Genomic DNA, 22,202 nt, shown 5'->3' with positions numbered 1-22,202 from the left:
TAAAATAAAATGTCTTTATATGAATGATGGGTGGATGTCTGTGTGTGTTTCTGTGATAAGCCCCTAGGTATGTGAAGGTGTAGGTGTGAAGGAGGGACAGAGGTTTATCACTCTCCCCCACCCCCGGTCCTCTAAGTGCTTTGACGGAGTGTCTGGTGCGGGAGAGAGGCTCCCCACTCAAGTCCTTACAGCCAGGCAGGGTGGGCAGGCAGGGAGTAGACCGGAGCAGGGATCTGCGTGTAGCCAACTGGAGCTGGGGAGCCACAGCAGGGCGAAGTGGGAGGGTGAGTCAGCCAGGAGGCTGTCTCACTCGGCAGAGCCCTTCTGTCGCCGCTTAGAAGGCGGCACCAGGCGGCGGGGTAGGTTGGTGGGGAGCCCGTGGCCTTCAAGCTTAGCCTCAATGAGGTGGCTGGCCAGGGCGAACTCCTCGTCATCCAACATGCCGTCGCGGTCGACATCGCTCAGCTTCCAGATTCGCCCCAGCACGGAGTTGGGTAGCTTGGTGCCCACCATCCAGGTTTTAGCCTTAGAGCCGCTCAGCTTGCCATCAGCCGGCGCTAAGTTGTAGAAGATTTCGTCGTACTTGGACTTGTCCTTGGTCACCACCCATTCAGCATCGTCTTCTGAGCCCTCCTCGCCATCCTCCATTGCTTCGTCGGGGCCCCGCTCCACGAAGGGGCCCATGCGGGTGCCCTCGAACGCGCCGCCCTGCACTCCAGCCTCCACGCTCTCCAGTTCCTCTTGCCGAAGCAGGGGCATGAGCTTGGCAATGTCATGGGTCAGCATCTCGTCCAGCGACTCCAGCAGCTTCGGCTTTAGCGAGTGGAACTTGGTGAAGTCATGCGCCATCAGCAGGTCCTGGTGGGAGGAATAAAAATCTCACAGGTCGGGCACAATCACTGAGGAGCCATGCCCTCAGCTCCTCACCGCGGGGATTCTAAGCACTATTCTGTTCTCCTCGAACCCAGACTACCGACTCATGATGTTAAGAGATGCTCTCGAACTTCTGATTTTTCTGCTTTCGCTTTATAAATGTCACCACATGCATGTATGTCCCATCAAATCTCTTTTGCTTCTTCTAAACTGTTTGAGACACGGTCTTTATAAGGTGTGAACACTGGCCTTCAGTTCGACATCTTCCCGCCTCAGCTTTCCGAGTAGCTGGGTGTGCTAAATCGCCTGAGAGCCTGCCTGCCTACAGAAAAGGCTACATGGCTGGAAGGACAGCCTGCTGGCCATGTGACTAAGTTCCAGCCAATTATCTTTAAGTACAAGTTGCATTACCCACTTTAAAATGGTACCCACAAGCTGCACGTGGTTATGTAAAGTAGCTTAATCTCTAATCCCATTTTGTTTTGTTTTGTTTTTCATATTGTTTTTATGTTTGTGTATGTGCTTGCACTAGTTCATGTATACCACACACATGGAGGAGCCCAGAGGCTGAAGAGGTTATCACATCCCCCGAAACTGGAGTTACAGACGGTTGTGGGCCATTCATTCTGGGAACTGAATCTGGGTCCTCTGAAAGAGCATGCATGCTCTTAACCATTGGGCAAACTCCCATCTTTTGTTTTTGCTAGCTATCGACAGGGCCTGACTACGCGGCTCACCTCAGGCTGGCCTAGAACTCTCAATGTAACCTCGACTGTCCTTGAACTTGTGATCAACCTGCCTTTGCACACCTCCCCAGCACTGGGATTAATAGCCAAAGGTCAACATACCTGAGTGTAATTCAGATTTAATATGGTCAGTGGCTACCATATTGGGCATTACAACTTGGACCATTTCCATTAATGTAAAATGTAGTGTCTTTAAAGAAAGACACTTTCTTCTTTCAAAGATAGGTTCCTATGTAGCCCAGGCTAGCCTTGAACTCCTTCTGTAGCTAAGACTTCATTGAGTTCTTGATCTTCCTGTCACTACCTTCCAATTGCTTAGATTATAGGCATACAGGACCTTGCCTAGTCCCTCTCTCTTTTCTTATGTTAAAATACTTTTTATTTTATGAGTACGCCTGCTTTGCTCATTTGTTTATCTATGAACCACAGGTGCGTCTGGTTCAGAAGAGGGCACTGGGTCCCCGGGAACTGGAGTTATTCTCTCTTCTTGTTGTCTGGAATGCAGGCACAAGGACTGGAGCTCCTGTAGCCATTAATACCAAGAGAACTCTTGGTTATGGGCAAGCATGGAAAAGGGAAACACAGTAGGTCCCAGGCTCCACAGTAGGTTGCCCCACCATAAGTATATTCTAGGGACTTAGTGGGGGGGGGGAGTAACTTTCATGTTAACCATCATTATGGGTTTCTCTGAACTCTGTGATCCTAACTCATAAAGCTAGGTTCCCCTGGATGAAAATGCCACACATCCCTCCAGCCTTCCAAGGCTCCATTTTCAGATCCCCCGGGAAACTCTCCCCTCAATGCACTGCCTCCCCATCTGGAGTGGCCCCCCACCTGCATCTTCTGGCAGTCGGGAAAGTCTCCAGGGGAGATGTGGTGCTCTAGCTGGATCTTTGCGAAGATGACAGGCAGCTTCAGAATCAGCTGCTTCTTTTTGTTTTCCTTTCCAAACACCGAGGGCATCTCTTTCTTCAGGTAGCTGATGATGTAAGCGTGCACCTGCAGAAGGGCATCCACATCTGAGCCTATGGACAGGCACCAGGAGGAGGCTGGGAGTGGGCAGGGCCTGGGAATCTGCATTCCTTACTAAGATGGGGTCCCTCTAACCCAGCCTGGCTCTGAACACCTGGTCCTCCCTCCTCCTCTTCCTCCTCCTCCTCCTCCTGTTCCTCCTCCTCCCTCCTCCTCCTCCTCCTCCTCCTCCTCCTCCTCCTCCCCTGAGTTCCAGGATGACAACTGTGTATCCCTATGCACAGCTTTCCTCCTGGGATTGTCCGAGAAGGTTGGACTACATACCCCAGGCTGGATTCAAACTTACAGCCATCCTCCTGCCTCAGCCTCTTCAATGCTGAGACTGCAGCTTGAAGCCAGAATGTCTGACTGGAACCTCTATTTCTAATATGCTACAGGCAGGTAATCTCCACTGTTTTATCTAGTGAAATTCAACCTAAATTCCCCTCTCTGCTAAATTGTCTCAGCTCCTCCCAGCTGCAAGCTCCCGCAAACTGGCCTCACCCACATACCAGAGCCAGGGCTTGCCTATCTCCTGTTCACATTTCTACCCAGTTCCACAGCCTCAAGCTCTCTCCAAGGCTCTTGGGCTCAGCCCAGAGCAAGTTGCCCTTAGCTGTGCCTAGTTCTGGGAAAAAATGTCCAGAGTCCACCCATCCCATACAGACCAGAGACTGGACACTTTCTTTAGTTTCTTAAGAATTTTCAAGAAGTACAGTTGGACTTAAGCTAGCAATCCTCCTCCTCAACCTCCTGAAGGTTAGAAAGACTTCGATTTGTTGTCTGCATTTGAAAAGCTTTTACATGTGTATGGGTGTTTTGTCTGCACGTCTGAGCACCATGTGTGTACAGTACCCACAGTTGCCAGAAGAGGCTATCAGATCCTCCAGGACTAGAGTTAGAGCTGGTTGTAAGGAGCCATGTGGGTGCTGGATCCTCTAGAAGTGTTCTAAACTGTTGAGCATCTGTCCAGCTACCCCTCAGTGATTCCTAAGAGCCCCACTCCCCTCCCTGACTAGCTCCTGCAGTTACACCCACAGCCTCTCTCTTGTCTTTCCCCTTCATATACTGCACACCAGCATTCCTCAGTGACCAGTACACCATTTCCCCACCCCAGGGCTTTTGCATATGCTCTCTGCCTGGAGCTCTGCCCCAGTCTTCCCGCCGAGTGTGTCCAAGAAAACCGAGTGCCCGTATCATTGGCATCTGATTATCTCCAGCCTTCTTCACAGCTGGGCTGCAGTCATCGCTATTTTATCTCACTCCATTTCCCTCATCCAACTACAAGCTGTGCCAGGCCAGGCCCTGCCTGTTTCCTCTGTCTCCAGTCCTGGGACAATGTGCAGTGTCCGTCCGGAAATCATTGTGGGATAAACCACCGAACTTGAGAACCTTTGGACCATATTCTCATCAGTTATTTAAAAAGACTGGACGGTGGTGGAACAGCGAACCGCAGGCTGTTTACAGCCAGCCCCATCACTGAATATGCATGTTCAGATGGAGAAACAAGGAGGCCGCGGAAATGCATAGGCAGGGGTAAAGGAACTCGTGGCCAACCCCACACACAGAAGGATTCTTCCCAGATCTTGTCCACAGCATACAGCATTACTCTGGAATCAGCCCTTCTAGTGATGTATACTTCTACCAAGGGGCGGAGCCAGAGCGATCATCCACGCCCTGCCTTGTACAGACATAAAACTGAGGCACTTGGGCCGGTTACAGAGAACCCTTAACGGCCTTGCGCCACCACAGGAGAGTGTTTTCAAGGGACATTAAAGCTATGTGCGCTGTTATTGGTGACCCAAGTGTGTCTGGGTCATTGTGAGGGTGTGTATGGGGGAGGCTGTGCCCACAAAGTGGGTTGGCATCATGGAGTTTGGTCAGAGCCAACCCTGCAGACTGAGGCACAGGGGCACTGGGGAACTATGGATTTGCAGAACTGGAGAAAAGCATGACCTACAGGTCAGAGAGACCAATCAGGGTAGGGGCATGGTCAGGATGAAAGTCACCGCCTGCTACCCAGAGTCAATGGAGAAGGTGCAAGGTTGGGCAGAGAAAGCCAGTTCGGAAGAGCAAGACTTGCTGGGAAAGAGATGAGCAGAGGAGCGAAAATGGCTGACCAACGGGGAGGACTAGGGTTTGAAATAGTCGGCCACTTGGGAAGAACAGGACCTGCCAGAACAGGCTAATGAGGAAGGATGTGTAGGGATGTGGCCAGTGAATGCGCCATTGGGGAGGAAATGTGACCTGCTAGAGTGAGTTAATGGGGAAGCTTCTGACAGAGAATGGGCTAATAAGGGGCGATGGGGGCGTGGTTTGTTATTTAAGGGGCGTGGCCTTCCAAGGTGGCCCAAGTGGGGCGGTCCTGCCGTGGCTCCCTTAGCCGAAGGAGGCAGGCAGGAGCGCTGATGGCTTTTCCAGAGAGGAAGCATGGGAAGGTGGCAGGAAGAGATAAGGGGGTGGCGTGGGCAGGACCGGGGCGCGGGTCGGACGCCGGGGTTTGTCCTGAGTTTCCGGAGCCACCTCCCTCCTGGCCGGGACGCCAGGTGTCCGGCCCCTCTCCTTGGTCCCGGTGCCGTGGGCCCCAGCTCTGGCTTCTAGTTCCCAAGTGTCCTGCAGTGGGAAGTGAGGGTGAGCCAGGAGGTACTGAGAAAGAGCGAGGGAGAGGTGGGAAGAGAGAAACTAGGAAACGAGCATAAACAGGAGGAAAGAATTGGGAAAGGGAGATGCCGATGGGGACTCAGTGACTTAAGGACAGCTCTGGCCTCCTGGGGCAGTCGCCTTGGGCACCTGGTGCTCCCTTAGAGGATTCCTGCGGTGGGGTTGGAGGTGGTGATTCATTCCTCTCTGGCTTCTTAAACCACACCTCGGATGCCTCTACCACCTAGAACCTTCTTGGCCTCTTCTCCTGCCCAGTTTCCTGCCCCACCTCCTCCCCGGCAACCTCCCTTGTGAATGCTCCATTTGGCTCTGAAAGCAAAGCGCGCGTCCCCTCTTCCTTTCTGGGCCTGGTCTGAGAAAGACTATGTCCTCCATACTCCTAGGTTCTTCCTAGACACGAATCCTCTCTCCAGAAGGCCACTGGAGGGCAATCCTGCCGTCCTGCGCTAAACCTTTCCGCGTCTCCCTGGTACTCTTAAAACAAAGCAAAAGATCCTTGATGTAGTCCATAGGACCGGCAGTGTTCTCACTCCCACCACCTCCTCAGTCTCACGGCGTACTCCCTCAGACGTCCTCTCCTCTAGGAAGCCTTTCTGATTCCACCCGGCCCTGACACTGGACCTTTCTTGGCTATCACTGCTATGGGATGGATTTGTCTGTCTTCTCCAGCAAAGACTGAACACTGCCCCGGGGCATTCATTCAGAACTGGGGTCCCACTGGGCAGGGCAAGAACAGCCTTGGCCATTGCCGCATCCCTAGCATGTCCCAGCAGAGGGCTAGGCACAGAAGTGACTTTGTTCAAGCTGAAGTTCCCCAGAGTGTCATTCATTCCATAAATATTTACAGAGCAATTCAGACCCAGGCTCTGGAGTCACTCACTGAAGGAGTCCTAAGATGCCAGGTATCTGAGGACCTGAGTGTGGAGTTGAAGAGGCAGAAAACAGGGGCCCCTGACAGGCTCACATGAGATGACAACACACGGGGAGGGGGAGGTCACAATAGGGCTAGGGGTAAATCTGGAGCAGATATGCTCATTACAGGAGTACCACCTTCCTAAGAACGTGACATTTGAGCGAGCCATGTGCAAAGTCAAGGGAAAGAGAAGGCTACCCAGAGGGGAAGCAGTTGAGTACAAAGTTGAGGTAGGACTGTGGTCAAGTGCGAAGTGCAGTGGCTGATGGGAAGGAAGTGAGAGGTGAGGAGGTAGGGAAAGGAGTGAGCTGCTGTGTTGATTCAAATCAGAATTACTCTCCTAGGTTCATGTATTTTAATACTTGGTCCCCAGTTTATGGAACTGTTTGGGAAGGATTTAGAGGCGTGGCCTTGTTGGAGTAGGTATGTCATTGGTAGGCTTTGAGATTTAAAAGGACCATACCATCCCCAGTTAGCCCCCTCCTGCTCTCTCCGTCTTGTGCTGCCCTAAGCTTTCAGCTGTTGCTCCTGCACCTTGCCTGCTGCCAGGCTCCTCATCAATGGTCGTGGACGCCAACCCTCTGGAACCCTGGGCACGAGTAACGTTTTCTTGTACAAGTTGCCGTGGTCATGGTGTCTCTCCACAGCTATAGAAAAGTAAGACAGCCACCGAGAGGACTGGGCTTTTGTTCAGTGGGATAGGAGAGGGAGGAGGCCAACAGTACAATGGAGACAAAGCAAACAGGGCAACGATGGGCACAGGACTCTGCACAGGCCTCTGCACAGGACTCCCTCCCTCAGCCCTCATGGACCGGGCCAACCCATCAGGAGAGTTAACTGATTTGGGACCTGGGTGGTACCTACCTAGATGCACAAGCAGAAGAGAAAGAAAAGAGAAATCTGGCCAGCCTCTTCTAGGCTTCCCTCCCATGACTCCTTCAGTACTCTCCATAGCCCAGCAAAGTCCTCCCCAATTCCTTCCCCCAAGTCCTCGTTTCCTTCAGTGCTCAGACAGCCTTCTGTCCTCCTCCCTCATCTCCTGATCTCCCTTTCCATCCTCCCTCAATTTCCCCAGGTCCTCCCGCGGACCCGATGTGCTCACCCGCACCAGCCGTGCTCGCTTCACCAGGTCGTTAAGCTTGCGCAGCGCCGCGTGGCGCGGTAGGCCTTGGATATCACGGAAGAGGTCCTGTTCCTCCAACTCGAAGAGACGCCGGTTGTCCGGCACAAGAAGCGGCTGGGACCAGAAGGAGCCAATGTAGACACGAAGGACCTCAGGCGTGCCCACCACCTTGCCCAGCGCCCACATGAGCGCCCCGTAGACACGCATCAGCTGCTGCGTTTCCACCATGTCTGCCTTGTTGAGTACCACGCGAATCTTATCCTCGTGGCCACGCAAGGCACCGATGGCCTCTGAGAATTCGTCGGAAATCTCCAGCTTGTGAGCGTCAAAGAGTAAGATGATGAGGTCCACGCGCTCAGCGAACCAGCGCAGGACAGCCGGGAAGTCGTAGCCTGGGGCAAGCAGGAGACAGGGACACAGGAACAATTTTTTTTTTGAGCTGGGTGGTACTGGATGGTACAGATGCTCAGAATTGTTTTCTGTTTGTTTTGTTTTGATTTTTTTTTTCACGACAGGATTCCTCTGTGTAGCCCTGCTCTGGAACTGGCTCTGTGGGTCAGGTTGGCCTCGAATTCAGAGATCGGCCTGCCTCTGCCTCTCTAGTGCCGGGATTAAAGGCGTGCACCACCACTGACCGGCTGCCCACGTTGTTAAATATGTAATTCCAGTGCTTGCCAAAGAGCCCAGAGACTCCACGAGTGTCCATAACTGCCACTTCTCAGCACTCTGCTTTTGACGAGACCCTCAAGTCATCTGGCTTACTCGGATGAGGCAACTGTGCCCCTCCCCCTTTCACTGCCTCACCCTCCACCTCTCTACCCGCCTGGTTCCTACATCCTAGCCTTTTTCATTCATTCCCTAGGCAGATGGTAGGGCTTTGTTTTAACATGGATGGATTTAGGGGCAGTAAAAATCCCGAAGTGTGGGCCTGTGAGATGGCCCAGAGCCGGCGACTTGCAGTTCGTTAGCTGTCCTCTGACCTCTCATATGCTGTGGCATATACCCACCTATGGCCACACAAGAAATAAAACATAAAAAGATACACCCGTATTCATGTGCACCTTCACACTAATACACATGCATAAACATTTTATATACATTTACAATTTTGTCATTTGTGTGTGTGTGTGTGTGTGTGTGTGTCTGTGTGTGTGCACATGTGTGCAGGGTGCCTACAGAGGCTGGGGTGTGTCATACAGACTGCCTGCAGCAAGAATTTTGGGTGGTCGAGAGTTACCTGACATGGGTGCTGGGAAATGAACTTGGGTCCTCTGCAAGAGCAGCAGCTGCTCCTCACCACAGAGCCAGCCCCCCAGCACACACTTTTCAAAATTCCTAAAGTGGCTAGGGATGGCAGTGCACGCCTTTAATCCCAGCACTCAGGAGTCGGGGGCAGGTGGATCTCTTGAGTTTGAGGCCAGCCTGGTCTACAGAGTGACTTCCCGGATACCCAGAGCTATGTGATAGAACTTGCCGCAAAGGAAAACCCTAAAATGATCTCAAAGAGGCTCCCAGTACTTATGAGCCCACTCCCAGCACCTGCCACGTGACAAGAGTCCTTCCTGGGACGTGTTGGTTGTGCCAGACACTGAGTGACAAGAGATCAAGATGCTAGGACAATTCTCTTGTGTGTGTATGTATGTCTATGTATCTGTGTATTTCTCTCTGCTCCCAGGTGTGAGTCTGTGTGTCCGTGTCTGTGTGTCTGTGTGTACGCATATGTATCTGTGTGTCTGTGTTTGTGTGTATGCTGTGTGGTAGTCTTCTCCTGTGTGTGTGTCTGTGTGTCTGTCTCTATGTGTATGTATATGTACCTGCGTTGTACCTTTGTATGTGTCTGTGTGTATAAGTATTTGTATGTGTCTATCTCTCTGTGTGTGCATTTGTGTGTGTGTCTCTGCATGTCTGTTGTACCCATGAGTGCCGGTACCCATGGAAGCCATAGATGTCGGATCCCCTGGAGGTAAAGTTACTAGTGGTTGTGAGTGGCCGGCCCAGTGTGGGTGCTGGGAACTGAGCTTGTTTCCTCTAGAAGAGGAAATTTTCAGTCTTATCCACTGAGCCATCTCCCGTACTGCTGTGTTCTTGCCCCCATATACGTTCAGTGATTTGTGTCCATCCAGCCCTCATTCCTTCATCCCTTCTCTCGTTCGTCTCCTTCAATACTTCTCACCTCTACTCACTCACTTATGCACTCGCTGATGAGCAAAGCTTAGGAGAGCCGAGAACAGACCCCTGACCACTGCCCCATTTACTGTGATATTAGGCAAGCGGCTCAACCTTTCTGGACTTGCCTATCTCCTAAAATTAAAAACAAAAACCAAAAGCCAGGCTGGGCGTGGTTGAGCACGCCTTTAGTTGCAGCACTTGGGAGGTAGAGTCAGGAAGATTTCCGTGAGTTCAAGGCCAGAGTTCCAAGACAGGACTACACAGAGAAACCTTGTCTCAAAACACACACTCACACACACACATGCACACACACATGCACACACACATGCACACACATACACACATGCACACACATGCACACATGCAAACACACATACACACATGCAAACACACATACACACATGCACACACATATACACACATGCACACACACATGCACACACACATATACACACATGCACACACACATACATACATGCACACACATACACACACATACACACATGCACACACATATACACACATGCACACACACATGCACACACATATACACACATGCACACACACATATACACACACATGCACACACACATACACACATGCACACACATATACACACATGCACACACAGATACACACATGTACACGCACGTACACATTCACACACATGCACACACAAACACATCTCTGAAAAAAGCTGAAGATGGTATGTACCACTGTGCCAACAGAAAGGGAGTTTGAGGTGATGCCAACTCTGCCCTTAGCGTCTGGGGACAAATTTATCTTCAGAGTGGTCAAGTTAGGATGTGGGGTTCCTGGAAGCTGTGGAGAGTTCCCTAGAGTCCCATGACCTGGCCTAAGTGTGGATCTGAAAGGACTTCCTGGGGGAGAGCCTACAGAGTCAGCAAATGACAGCATCAGCAGCCATCACTAATGTCTGGGCTTGAGCTCGGGGTAGAACAGACTCACTCATCCCACACACAACTATAGACCGGCAGTTTAGGACCCCTTCTCCGGCTGAGGAAATGGAGTTGCCTCAGTACCTGTAGCTGCCTGTCCCCCCCAAAGGCTCAGAGGGCAGCCTGGTCCTCGCTGGTGGGAGGGAAAGGAGGGCCCGGTCACTGTACGGGCAGCAGCTGGGCCTCTCCTCCCCCTCTAGCATCTACATACACCCTGGCCTGGATTTGGAAAGTGTGTCTCATGGGGTTGAGAGGGAGAGAGGGAGGAATACAGAAAGGGAGGGGAGAGGGGGAGGTTGAGTCAGCATGAGAACGGAGACGTGGCAGAGACATAATGTTCACCCAAGAAAAACAGTTCTCCTCGCCCATCACCCAGGTACCCAAAGCCTCGTGCAGCCGACTTAACCCTTCTCCAGTCCCTGCCGCTTTCTCCCACGCACAGGCCGGATGCCGAGGCAGAGGTACAAGGAGGCTTGCAAGCAACAGTTTCAGAGCACAGAGCCTGTCCTCTCAGTACAAGAGCAGCTGAGGCAGGGGGACTGCCATCAGTTGGGGGCCAATTTGGAACATATAGTGAGTTCCAGACCAGCCTGAACTACGGAACAAGACTGTGTCAAAAACAAGGGGAAACATGAATAGAGTCCAGGCTGGAGGGGTGCCAGCGAGACACCCCAGGCAACAGGCACTCCAGGGCAAGCTTTCCCAGGCAGCCAGCTGGATACATCAGACCCAGGCTCCCAGACATGTATTTATGTGTCAGAGACTGGGACCTGCACAGGTATGGGACCTATATACCGTCACAGACGGAGATCAGCACACTCTCCAGCACCCAGTCTCGTCTGAACACGCACTGTGCCACACTTATTACAGTGATGTCCAGGCTGGCCTCAGAACTAGTCACAATCCTTCTGTCCCAGCTTTCTCAGTGCTAGAATATGTACTGACACACATGAGTTCTCGCTGGCAATTTTAGACTTTTCAAGATGCACAGTATAACCTACACAGACAAATACAGATTCAGACATGCATGTGCACGCACATTTCATAAGTGTATAGAGTCATGTATCTCAGTAATAGAGCCCCTGCCTAGAATCCCCCAGTGAGGGGCTGGGGGCGTGGCTCAGTGGTAGAGCCCCTGCCTAGAATCTCCCAGTGAGGGGCTGGGGGTGTGGCTCAGTGGTAGAGCCCCTGCCTAGAATCCTCCAGTGAGGGGCTGGGGGCGTGGCTCAGTGGTAGAGCCCCTGCCTAGAATCCCCCAGTGAGGGGCTGGGGGCGTGGCTCAGTGGTAGAGCCCCTGCCTAGAATCCCCCAGTGAGGGATGGGGATGTGGCAGGCCTGTCTACTGAGTTCAAGTCACCAACACTGCAATAAAACTACTTCACAGGATCCCTCTGTGAGTCCTGCCCCACACCTTCTCTCCAGATCAAACACCATCACAACTAGTCACTATTAGGGGTGCATAGCACATGCAGTCGGCAACTCACACACATCCACCAATTCACACAACGTCAGAGTCATGGCCTCCTTGTCACGCCTGTCAGCACACAGAACCCACACCCATCACACACCACTTTTCCCAGGGTTTCCCCGTTCTCACCACCCCCACAAGCCCCCCCTGGACAGACAGGCCCCACCTCCTGTGCCTCCAGGCCCAGAGGAAGGGGATCCCCATCCCCACCCTTCATCATTTAGGCCCAACCCACGGGCTAAGCACACCAGGAATTCTCCCCCCCCACCCCCCGCTGGCTGTGACCCTTCTGCAGCTGCCTCCTGTGTTTCTCCCTCGGGGCTGCTCTGCTGGATGCCAGCCAGGGGCACTGGCACTTTTGGAGCCAAAGCCCTGCCCTGGCCCTGCCTCCCGCCTTGGGTCCCCTCTGCCCCACACAGTTGCCTCCTTTGCCCTAATTCCCTGGCCAAGGCCTAGAGATGAGGGTGGCGCAGGGCCGGACAGAGAGCCTGTGGACCCAGATTCTGGAGTGTGGCAGGCGCAGGGGAGGGGGCAGAGCCTGGGATAGGAGTGGGACTAAGAGGGTAAGCAGAGTGGGTGGGGACGTGCTCACTAGAGGCTTTGCTGGAATTCACTCCCCGCTACTCCCCCTGCACAGCTGTTTATAAATTCCAGGCCAGGTCTTGGCCCCCACCCAGATTCTCCCTCTCAGCTTCATCTGTGGCCCAACCTCTGAGCCAGGAGCTCCGAGGGACAAGCATGGGGCCCAGGGCCTCCCTGCCCAACCCTGTCTCTTCCTGGACTCTCTGAGTATCTCCTGCCCCCACCCCCAGTCTCTGCCCCTCTTCTCTTCCTTTCCATCCTCCTGGCCCGCCCAGACATGTGGCAGCAGCCAGTTCACATGTGTTCACCATGTTTCCCCGCCCCACCACCAGCCCCGATGGAAGGAATGCTTGCCTTCTGTAGCTCCACTTGCCTGCAGAGGGACAATCAAAGGAGACCCAAGTCTCTTCTACTAAATCTAAAGGCACAGGCTCAGCCTACCTCCTGTATACACTGAAGTCCAGGCCCCAGCCTCCTCCCTCAGACCTGTGTATACAGACACCAGCCTCTTCCCCAAGATACAAGGGTCCAGCCTCCTCCCTCAGACCTGTGTATACAGACACCAGCCTCTTCCCCAAGACACAAGTGTCCAGCCTCCTCCCTCAGACCTGTGTATACAGACACCAGCCTCTTCCCCAAGACACAAGGGTCCAGCCTCCTCCCTCAGACCTGTGTATACAGACACCAGCCTCTTCCCCAAGACACAAGGGTCCAGCCTCCTCCCTCAGACCTGTGTATACAGACACCAGCCTCTTTCCCAAGACACAAGGGTCCAGGGCCCAGCCTCCTCCCTTAGTCTGGGCTTTTTCACTCACCCCGGCTCACTCTCTGTTTGGCACCTGATAGAATGCCAGGCGTGTCGATGATGCTGATGCTCTCCAGGACCTGGTTGGGGAGTTGGGCGCACATAAACCTGGGGTGTGTGGAGACAGAAGGTCAGGGTCAACACAAAGGAAGGCAAAAGGAGAAGTGAAAAAGGGACACTAGGGGCACCCTAAAGAAAGATAGGTGCAGAGGACAGACGTCCTGGAAAGAAAAAAGTCCAGAGGCACCATGTGTCGAGGGACAACCCAAGTCACCACTGTTACTACCTTCATTTTCCAGATGAACATACGAAGCACAGAGAAGTTAAACCACTTGGCCAAGGCCGCCCAGCATCCAGCGGCAGAGGCATAATTGGAACCCAGGCCCCGATAGGGGAGGGAGCAGATGCAGGAAGGGAAAGAAGTAGACAGAGAGAAGAGCTAAGGACAGACGTATTAGTTCCCACACCTGTTGAGGAAAGTGTTTCCAAAAGGGTTGAGTTTGCGGAAGGGCTTCTCTGGGTCCACAACGAGAGCATTTCCAGGCACGGTGCCCTCTGTCTCGCCGTGCATGACAGCCACGAAGCAGTCAGTGGTGGGCTCGGGACCCACGCGGGAGCCGGGGACCTCGTGCTCCAGAAGGTACTGAATGAAGCTGGTTTTGCCGGTGCTATACTGGCCGGCCACCAGCACCATGGGTTTGCCATCGAAGTCAGCATCTTCGAGGGCCGGTGAATGGAAAGACCCGAAACGGTAGTGTTCCTCCAGGGGCAGAAGCTTGGTGCGGTACAGCTCCTTGAGGGACGAGGTCACAGTGCGGATGGCCTCAGGTCGCTGGCCCCGAGCCCCGCCCTTCTTCAGCCAGCTGAACATGGTGACTTTCGATGCCCACTGGGTCACCCAAGGAGACTACGGAGTGGAGAGCTCACCTGCCGGAAGAGGAGGGAACACAAGGGAAGGCTGATGGGGAATGGTTACGCGTGTAGGGAGGAGCAGGGAGACCCGAGGGTAAGAAGGGAGAGGGGGAGGGGCTAGCATGAGACTGACAGTGGCTGGGTTCAAGAAGAGGAAGTGCTATGAAAAATAAAAGAGAGACCATAGCAGAGGGAGAAGAAACTGCGGGGGAAGCAATGCATCCCTGAACTGGATTTGGTTGAGCACAGCTGTAATCCTGGGAAGCAGAGGCAGGAAGATCCTCAGTTCAAAGCTGGAGGACCGGGCAACATGTAAGACCCTATCTCAAAAGACCCACAACCAAAGAAACTCATTCCCAAAGCCGTGCACCATTACAGCACACGCCCATCGCTGAACATAGTCTCACCGAAATGGCTCGATCCATGCTGCGGGAGCTACTGTCCAAGATAAGAGCCACAAAGTCTGATTGCCTCCCAACCAGAGCCCACATCTGAGGGCCTGGGCATCCAACAGTTAGTGATACCTGCAGAACTCCAGGCATCCAGAGGGGGCCTGGGAAACTGACCACAGGGTCAGCAAGACTCTGGGAAAGGCAGACTTCTGAGTTTCTTTGTGGAGCGCAGGCAAGAACAAAGGTCTTACGCAGAGGACGGCATGCACAAAGGCCCAAGGGTGGGGGCTGGGAGCTGATGGAGGACTCTAGGCTCTGTGCTAGCTCCCTTAAGTTTCGTGACTTTATCTGGTGGCTCTATCATCACCCCCACCAAGTCTCCTCTTTTGGAGATCGTGTCTTTTGTGTTCCATGAGGTACTTGGACAGAGGATAGTCTTGAACTTCTGATCTTGTCTCTAGTGCTGAGATCATAGATAAACAGTACCATGCCTACTTTTATCCGGAGTTGGGGGCTGGGACCTAAGGTTTCAAGCGTGCTAGGCAAGCAGTCCACAAACCCAGCTACTTCCCCATCCTTGCCCATCCTGCCCTGCAGAGGGCACCGAGCCTCAGGGAGACGTCAGTAGCATGCACAGGGTCACGGAGCTAGAAAGCACTCCAGCCGGGTTCCCATCTTAGGTCTCGAAAGCTTAGGGGAAAGGTTGTCACCAAGCTTGCAGTAGTGAGCACCCCCAAGGCCAGACTGTGCTCCCTGTAGCCCCTCAACGCCCTCATGAGCTTCTTGGGTCTGTAGAGTCTGGGCCAATGCAGCTCCGGGCTGTCATTAGCCTCTCCCCTCGCTCCACAGGTAGATGCTTACTTTAGTGACTCTGAAGAGTCAGCTTTTGGTCAGATCGGAGTCTCTGTCATTCCTCACAGAACACAGGGATCCCTAGAGAAACAGCTGTCCCGGGGCCGGGGCTGGGACGGGGGCTGCGGCTGGGGGGTTGGGAAGGAACAAGCCAGTCTGGGTCAGCTCAAAGGCCACCCAGCACTCAGCCTGAAATGGCTCTCCTTAGCCAAAGATGGGACAATTTTTCCTTTTTCTTTCATTAAAAATATTTTTTTGTGTCTTTTCTAAGTAAGCATGTCTGTGTTCATGTGCGTGTAGTGCCCTTAGGGGCCAGAAAAAGAGTTTTGGATTCCCCTGGACTGAAGTGACGGACGGGTGTGAGCTACCATGTGGGACACACAGTTCATAGCTGTGATCTCAGCACTAGGCAGGTAGACACAAGAAGATTAGGGGTTCAAGACCGTCCATTCCCTCCACCTCTGGAAGAGCAGTCAGTGATGAGTCTCAGCCAACTCTCCACTAACACCACCAACCCCGCTTCCCCAACGCCCCCCTCCCCTACATTCTCACAGCTCTGGCTGGCCTGGAACTATGTAGCCCAGGTTAGCCTTAGACTGAGATCTGCCTGCCTCTGCTTCCTACATCTTGGGATTCAAGGAGTGTGCCAGCATATCTGGTTCAAAAATGGGACAATCTAAAAATCAAAATCAACAAACAAACGAACAAAACCCCGAACTCCGAAAATCAAAACATAAAATCATCGTGGCTCAGAGGAAGCGGGAGGAGTGGAAAGAACAGACGGAAGAACCTATGACAACGGTGAAGAGAGGAGACGAGGGGACCCTGGGAGTATCCCAGGGAGGAAGGCAGCTGAGGGACATCGCAAAAAGGACACTTAGGGGTGGCTGAAGGGTCAATGCACTTCAAGAGGCAGGAGAAGGCTCTTGGGTGGCAAGACGGACCAAGGGGAGCAGACATGGGTGTGGAGGGGAGAAGGCCACTTCAAGGAGGGATTCTTCAAAGGTGAAGGCTGGGTAGACACGGGGAGAACTGGGGGCGGGGCGGGGTGGGGGTCCAGGAGATGGAGGACTAAACAGAGGCTGAGGAGACCTGAGGAACTTGAAGGAAGTCCCAAAGATTTGAGCAGGGGTGGGGGTGATCCTGGAGGAAGAGTGTGGGAATTGGGAGCGACTGGGAAGGAGCGCGCACAGAGGGGAGAGAGGGTGAGAGGTAGGATTTGGGGACCACTCACCAGGGATCTGGGGAGCGCAGAGCGAGCAGCTCGAGACCTGTCCTGTCGACAGTGGAGTGAGACGGGTGGGGCCGCGCGGGAGGAGCGGTGAGCAGGGCGGGCCCGGGCCCCCTTGTCCCAGCCCGCGCCAGCTTCGGGCGCCCCCTGGCGGGCACTGTGAAGACGCACACAGGTTCGAGCGTGCAGTCTTTAGATCAAAGCAAAGCCCCTATCATCCAGCTTTTGGCTCCCTCTCTTAGCAAATAAGTTGACAGAGGCTGCAGCAGGCCTACCAATAATTTATCTGATCATAGTGGTGCATGCAAGTTTAAAGCTAGCCTTGATTACCTGGCGGGATCCTATCTCAAAAATAATTGTTAGCAACAGTAATTTTAAAATCTAAGTTCAGGGGCTGAAGAGGTCAGTGGTTAAGAGCACTGAATACTCTTCCAGAGGACTAGGATTCAATTCCCAGCACCCACATGGCAGCTCACAACTCTGTAACTCTGAGATCTGACACCTTCACACACACATACATGTGCAAAGCAGGCAAGACGCCAATGCACAGGGACAAAAGTAAATTATTAAAATGTAAGTGCATGGGCCCAGTGTGGTAGCACCAGCCTTTAATCCCAGCATTTGGGAGGCAGAGGCAGGTGAATCTCTACAAATTGAAAGCCAGCCTGATCTTCAGAGTAAATTCCAGGCCAGCCAAAGCTCTATAGTAAAGATGTTGTCTCTACTATAAAAACAACCACCAACCACCACCATCACTAAAAACACAAGGGAAAAAAAGCCTCAAGGCCACGGGGCTAGGATGTGGCTTTGTTGGTAGAGTGCCTGTCTAGGATACGTGAAGCCCTGGGTTCTATCCCCAGCACAGAATATACCCAGCATGGTGGCATAGGTGTGTGCTCTCAGAAGCAGTTCATACATACATCACGCGGTGTGGTAGTTTGAATGTAAATGGTCTCCATAGACTCACAGGGACTGGCGTTATTAGGTGTGTTTTTGTTGGAGTAGGCATAGCTTTGTTGGAGGAAGTGTGCAGGGAGTCTCGGGGGCACACTGAGGTATCAAATGATCAAGCCAGGCCCCCAGTGTCTCTCTCCCTGCTGCCTGCCAATCTTAGTTACGTCTCCAGCGCATCTGCCTTCATACCTCCCTGCTTCCTACATGATAACAGACTGAACCTCTGAACTGTAACCCAGCCTCAATTAAATGCTGTCCTTTATAAGAGTTGTAGTGGTCACGGTGTCTGTTCATAGCAGTAGAAACCCTATGGCACATGCCTTACTTTATTTTGGCTTTCTAAAATACAGTCCCACTAAGTAGCCCAAATTACCCTCATGATCCTCCTGCCTTAGCCTCCCGCATGCTGGTATTACAGGTGTAACACCACACCTAGCAAGTAAATGGTTGCTTTTCTGAGAAGGTTGTCTGCCCACAATGATCTCTTTCCAGAGTTCTGGGATTACAGGTGTGCACTGCCGTGCTCAGCTCCTGGGATGCTGAGAATAAAACTCAGGGCCTCCTGCATACTAGTCAAGACTTTCCCCCGATTCCTATGTATTTATGTGCATCTTTAAGATTTATTTTTATGTGTATGGGTGTGTGGTGGTTTGAGTAGGTTTGGGCCCCAGAGATTTACCTGTTTCAATGCTTGGTCTTAGGGAGAGGCACTATTAGAAAGTGTAGACTTATTGGAGGAGGTGTGGCCTCGCTGAAGGAAGTGTGTCACTGTATAGGTGGACTTTGAGGCCTCCTATGCTCAGGTGCTACCCGGTGCAGAAGACAGTCTCGTCCTGGCTGCCTTCAGACCAAAGCAGAACTCTCAGCTCCTCCAACACCATTTCTTCCTGCACGCTGCCATGCCTCCTGTCATGATAACAGACTAAACCTCTGAAATGGCAAGCCCCCCACCCCAATATTTTCTAAGAGTTGCCTTGGTCATGGTATCTCTTCACAGCAATAAAACCCTAAGATAGGTGTTTGGCCTGTGTACTGCATATGCCCCATGTACATGCAGTACTCTCAGAGGCCAGAAGAGGGCATCCGATGCCCGGGATTAAAGTTATAACTGGTCGTGAGCCATCATGTGGACGCTAAAAATTAAACCTAGGTCCCTGGGAAGAGCAGCTGATCCATTTCTTCAGTCTCTATTTGTACTTTAAGGCAGGGTCTTGTATAGCTCAGGCTGAGCTTGATCTCCCCAAGTAATTGAAAAGAATCTTGAACTGATTTTCTCACTTCCACCTCTCGAGTGCTGGGACTATAGGCACAGCCCTAAGTGTCTTTAAGCTTTATTTATGTGTCTCCGTGTGTGTCCATGTGAACTTATGTGTACCACATGTGTTCAGCAACCCAAAGGAGATCAGAAGATAGCGTCATATCCCTGAAACTGGAGGTGTGAGCTGCCATGTGGGTGCTAGGAACCAAACCTGGTCCTCTGCAAAAGCAGTAAGCATTCTTAACCATTAAGCCATCTCTATTCTGGAGCTTCATAAATGTCTTTGGACAGAAAACCATCTAAAACAAGTTATGCATGAATGGTTGATAAAATAGAGCTTAGATTGCCAGGGTCCCAATCCCAAGTCCACTGGAACGGTTTGGAGCACTTTCAAGCGAAGCCCACAGTACAAAACTGGGTATATTAGAACTGTCGGAGAAAGGAAACTCCGAACTACAAGAACAGTGTAAAGACCAAATCAACAAACCCCTTACAATTGTGTTTGTGTGTGTGTGTGTGGGGGGGCATATGTGGTACTGCACAGATGTAGTGGTTGTGGAGGGCATTGGTTCTTTCCTTCTCATGTAAGGCCTAGGGATCAGATTAGGGTCATGGAACATACCACCGCATCTACCGAGCCGTCTCACCAGCCCCACGGGGCTCAGAACATGGCCTAGGATCCAGGTTCCAACCCACCAACGCTATTCCCCAAATAAAACACCCAAAACCAATAGGGGCCGGAGGGGCCTGAGTACAGTCTTAAAAAAAAGGATCGGCTTTTAATTTACAAGAGTTCTAGATGTACAGAATTCTCCCTTAAAAAATCGTTATACACAATAAATACAGTACAAAAAAAAATCTTTATCTTACAGTACTAGTTTTGTCTCCGAGATTTCAAAACGTGGTGTGGTGGGCTGGAGGAAGAAGACAGGGAAGACTGTTTGGGAGAAGGAAGACCCCGTATCTTGTTCCTCTGGAGGGATGGGGGTGGTGGGAATCTCTCTCTCGTGTAGGCGCACGCATACACACACAGACAGGATGGCCCAGGCGAGCGCACGTATGGATGGGATGAAGGTACTTTGGGACACTGGCTTGAGTCCTTGCTTCCTAATTTTCCAGGCTCTGTGGGCAACAGGATGAGCCGAGCCTCTCTGAAGGTCTCTCCCAGCTCTGAGTGCCCTGACAGTGATCCATGAAGCCAATCAGACAAGACCTTGTATTCAGATGTTACCAGCGTGTCAACCTCGTAGCCCAGTGGGTAACACTCACGTATCCCGTCCTGGCCTATGCCAGGGAGACATTGTACCTTATAGCCCGCCTTCCCCTAGAAAACCCACGCCCCATCCCAAATCTCTAGCCAACACGGAAGCAGGAAGGTGGGGAGGCCTTTGTGACTCAAATAACTTAGGCAAGAATTGTCAGGGGCACTGGGTTAGTACCCCTCAGAGGTGGAGGTCGGCTGTCAGGCTGCTCTCCTGGAAATGGGGTTGGGGGCACCCGATGAGGGCTGCAGGAGCAGCCCAGTGTTATCTGTTCAACGTCCTGGCGCCGAGGCCACCATTGTGACTAGAGGGTGGAAAGGCATCAGGCCTGTGCAGGGGTGCTGGGGATGTGGGTGTGCCAGGCGTGGGCCCTGTATGGGGGTACGGGCCTGCGGGTGTCCGGCCGGGGGCCTGCTGCAGGTTAAGGATGCTGTCGATGGCACTCTGCAAATGCTCAGTGAGTGTATCATCCTGCGGGCTGTCACTAGAGAAGCTGGCCTGGTCCACGTCCGGGGACTCGGACTTGCGTCGTTTGGCTGGGGGTAGCATGGGAGCTTCCCAACCAGGTTCAGTGGGACCCTGGCTGGTAGCGGAGGCTGGGGTCTCCGGGGGTGGTGGGCCGCCCTTCAGAACCCGCTGATAAAGTTCATCCTCCACGGCTGCCAGCTCCCGGATCAGCCCACTGGTGGCTTCGTCTACCTTGGCGGGCAGTGGGGTGGGGCTGCCCGCACCCCGTGGCCGTCCCTGTGCACCCTCGGCAGCACCAGGATCACCCAAGTTTTCTCGGTAGGTCTTGCGCAGTGGTAGACGTGGGAAGGACGCAGGCACCGTGGGTTTTCGTACTGCGAGGGGGGGATGGTCCAGAGTGCCATTCATCTGCGCCTGGGTGGCAGGCGGGAGTGGGGGAGGAGCTGGGTGTGGCGGAGGCTCCGCCCCTTTTGCAGGGGTGGGAGCAGGCAAGGGCTGGTGCACAGGATCCAGTGCAGTGTTGTGCACCACTTTGCTGAGCCCCGCCTCCTGCTTGATCTTGAGTTTGAGGCCAATGCGGCTCCGGGCCTCATAGGTCTTGATGGGTGGCCGGTTACGGGAGGGCATAGGGCCGTCCTCATCTGCGTCCAGGGATGAGGCAACAGAGGATGAGGATGAGGACGTTGATGACAAGGAGGATGATGCCCGGGCCCAGGTCACTGAGGGAGAGCCGCCAGCCCCACCGTGCCGGATCACTAGCTTGGTGGGCGGGTGCGGAGGGGGCTGGGCAGATGTTCCGGATGTGGAGGATGAAGATGATGGGCCATGGCTGGGGAGCCGGTGACCCTCGGAAGACACAGGGACAGGGAAGCCAAGGGAGCGGGAGGAAGACACATACTCATCTGCAGAGTTGAGACAAAGAAAACCCATGGGGTCGTTAGCTAAGATGACTGAGGTACTTGTATACTGACCGTCTTATCTTCTGGTCCAGGGCGAGTCTAGACCAGTGGTTCTCAACCTGTGACTTGCAATCCCTTTGGGGGCTGAACAACCCTTTCATAGGGGCTGTACATCAAATCACGCACATCAGATATTTGCATTATAATGCATTACGGTAGCAAAATTACAGTTGTGAAGTAGCAACAAAAGTGATTTTATGATTGGGGGTCAGGAGCTACAGTATAGCATAATATAATATAATATAATTAATATAATATAATATAATATAATATAAAAGGGTGACTGCCTTAGGCAGGTCGAGCACCACTGATCTATATCAAGTTGACCCTCCAGTCACCCACTCTAAGGCTCCTTTATCAACAGCCCCCAATCCCTCCTTCCTAAAGCTTCATGGCCAACCAAGATTACACGTGTGTAAAATGAAGAATAAGAATTTTTTTAAAAAGTGCAATCCCAAGCAGAGTGTAGTGGCCTCCATCTGTCATCCTGGCTTCTCAGCAGGCTGACAGGGAGGATCTGGAGTACAAAGGCCAGCCGGGGCACTCAATGAGACCCTGTCTCTACAAAAATAAAGTTTAAAACAAATGAAGCAGGATTAGAGTG

General features: G+C 52.7%; 2 protein-coding genes across 3 annotated transcripts in view; both read right to left on the bottom strand.

Moving 5' to 3' along the window:
* Nucleotides 1–16,798, bottom strand: EHD2 (EH domain containing 2). Its single transcript, XM_080908859.1, has 6 exons — nucleotides 16,701–16,798; nucleotides 13,778–14,237; nucleotides 13,321–13,418; nucleotides 7,307–7,719; nucleotides 2,454–2,618; nucleotides 1–858 (listed from the first exon to the last, which is right to left on the bottom strand). Exons 2-6 carry the CDS (start codon nucleotides 14,179–14,181, stop codon nucleotides 307–309), a joined length of 1,632 nt encoding a protein of 543 aa, XP_080764985.1. The 5' UTR covers nucleotides 14,182–14,237; nucleotides 16,701–16,798; the 3' UTR covers nucleotides 1–306.
* A 2,863-nt stretch (nucleotides 16,799–19,661) lies between these two features.
* Nucleotides 19,662–22,202, bottom strand: part of BICRA (BRD4 interacting chromatin remodeling complex associated protein) — a 67,419-nt gene continuing 64,878 nt past the window's right edge. For both annotated transcript variants that reach the window (XM_080908537.1, XM_080908538.1), the window contains one exon: nucleotides 19,662–21,541. In XM_080908537.1, the coding sequence (XP_080764663.1) occupies nucleotides 20,436–21,541 (1,106 nt within the window). In that variant the 3' untranslated portion in view covers nucleotides 19,662–20,435. The remainder of the gene's footprint in view (nucleotides 21,542–22,202) is intronic.

Source organism: Micromys minutus (assembly GCF_963924665.1).
Source record: "Micromys minutus genome assembly, chromosome: 32".
Lineage (NCBI taxonomy): Eukaryota > Metazoa > Chordata > Mammalia > Rodentia > Muridae > Micromys > Micromys minutus.
Note: the sequence above shows the minus strand (reverse complement) of the source record. Positions and strands in the feature narration are given on the sequence as shown.

What these genes read in the sequence shown, in the direction of transcription:
- EHD2 (XM_080908859.1), bottom strand. Translation starts at nt 14,181, where the DNA reads ATGTTCAGCTGGCTGAAGAAGGGCGGGGCTCGGGGCCAGCGACCTGAG. An exon ending in GGAAACACTTTCCTCAACAG is followed by an intron (nt 13,419 to 13,777) that starts GTGTGGGAACTA and finishes CACACACCCCAG; the next exon opens with GTTTATGTGCGCCCAACTCC. An exon ending in AGCGAGCACGGCTGGTGCGG is followed by an intron (nt 2,619 to 7,306) that starts GTGAGCACATCG and finishes GCCCTTCTGCAG; the next exon opens with GTGCACGCTTACATCATCAG.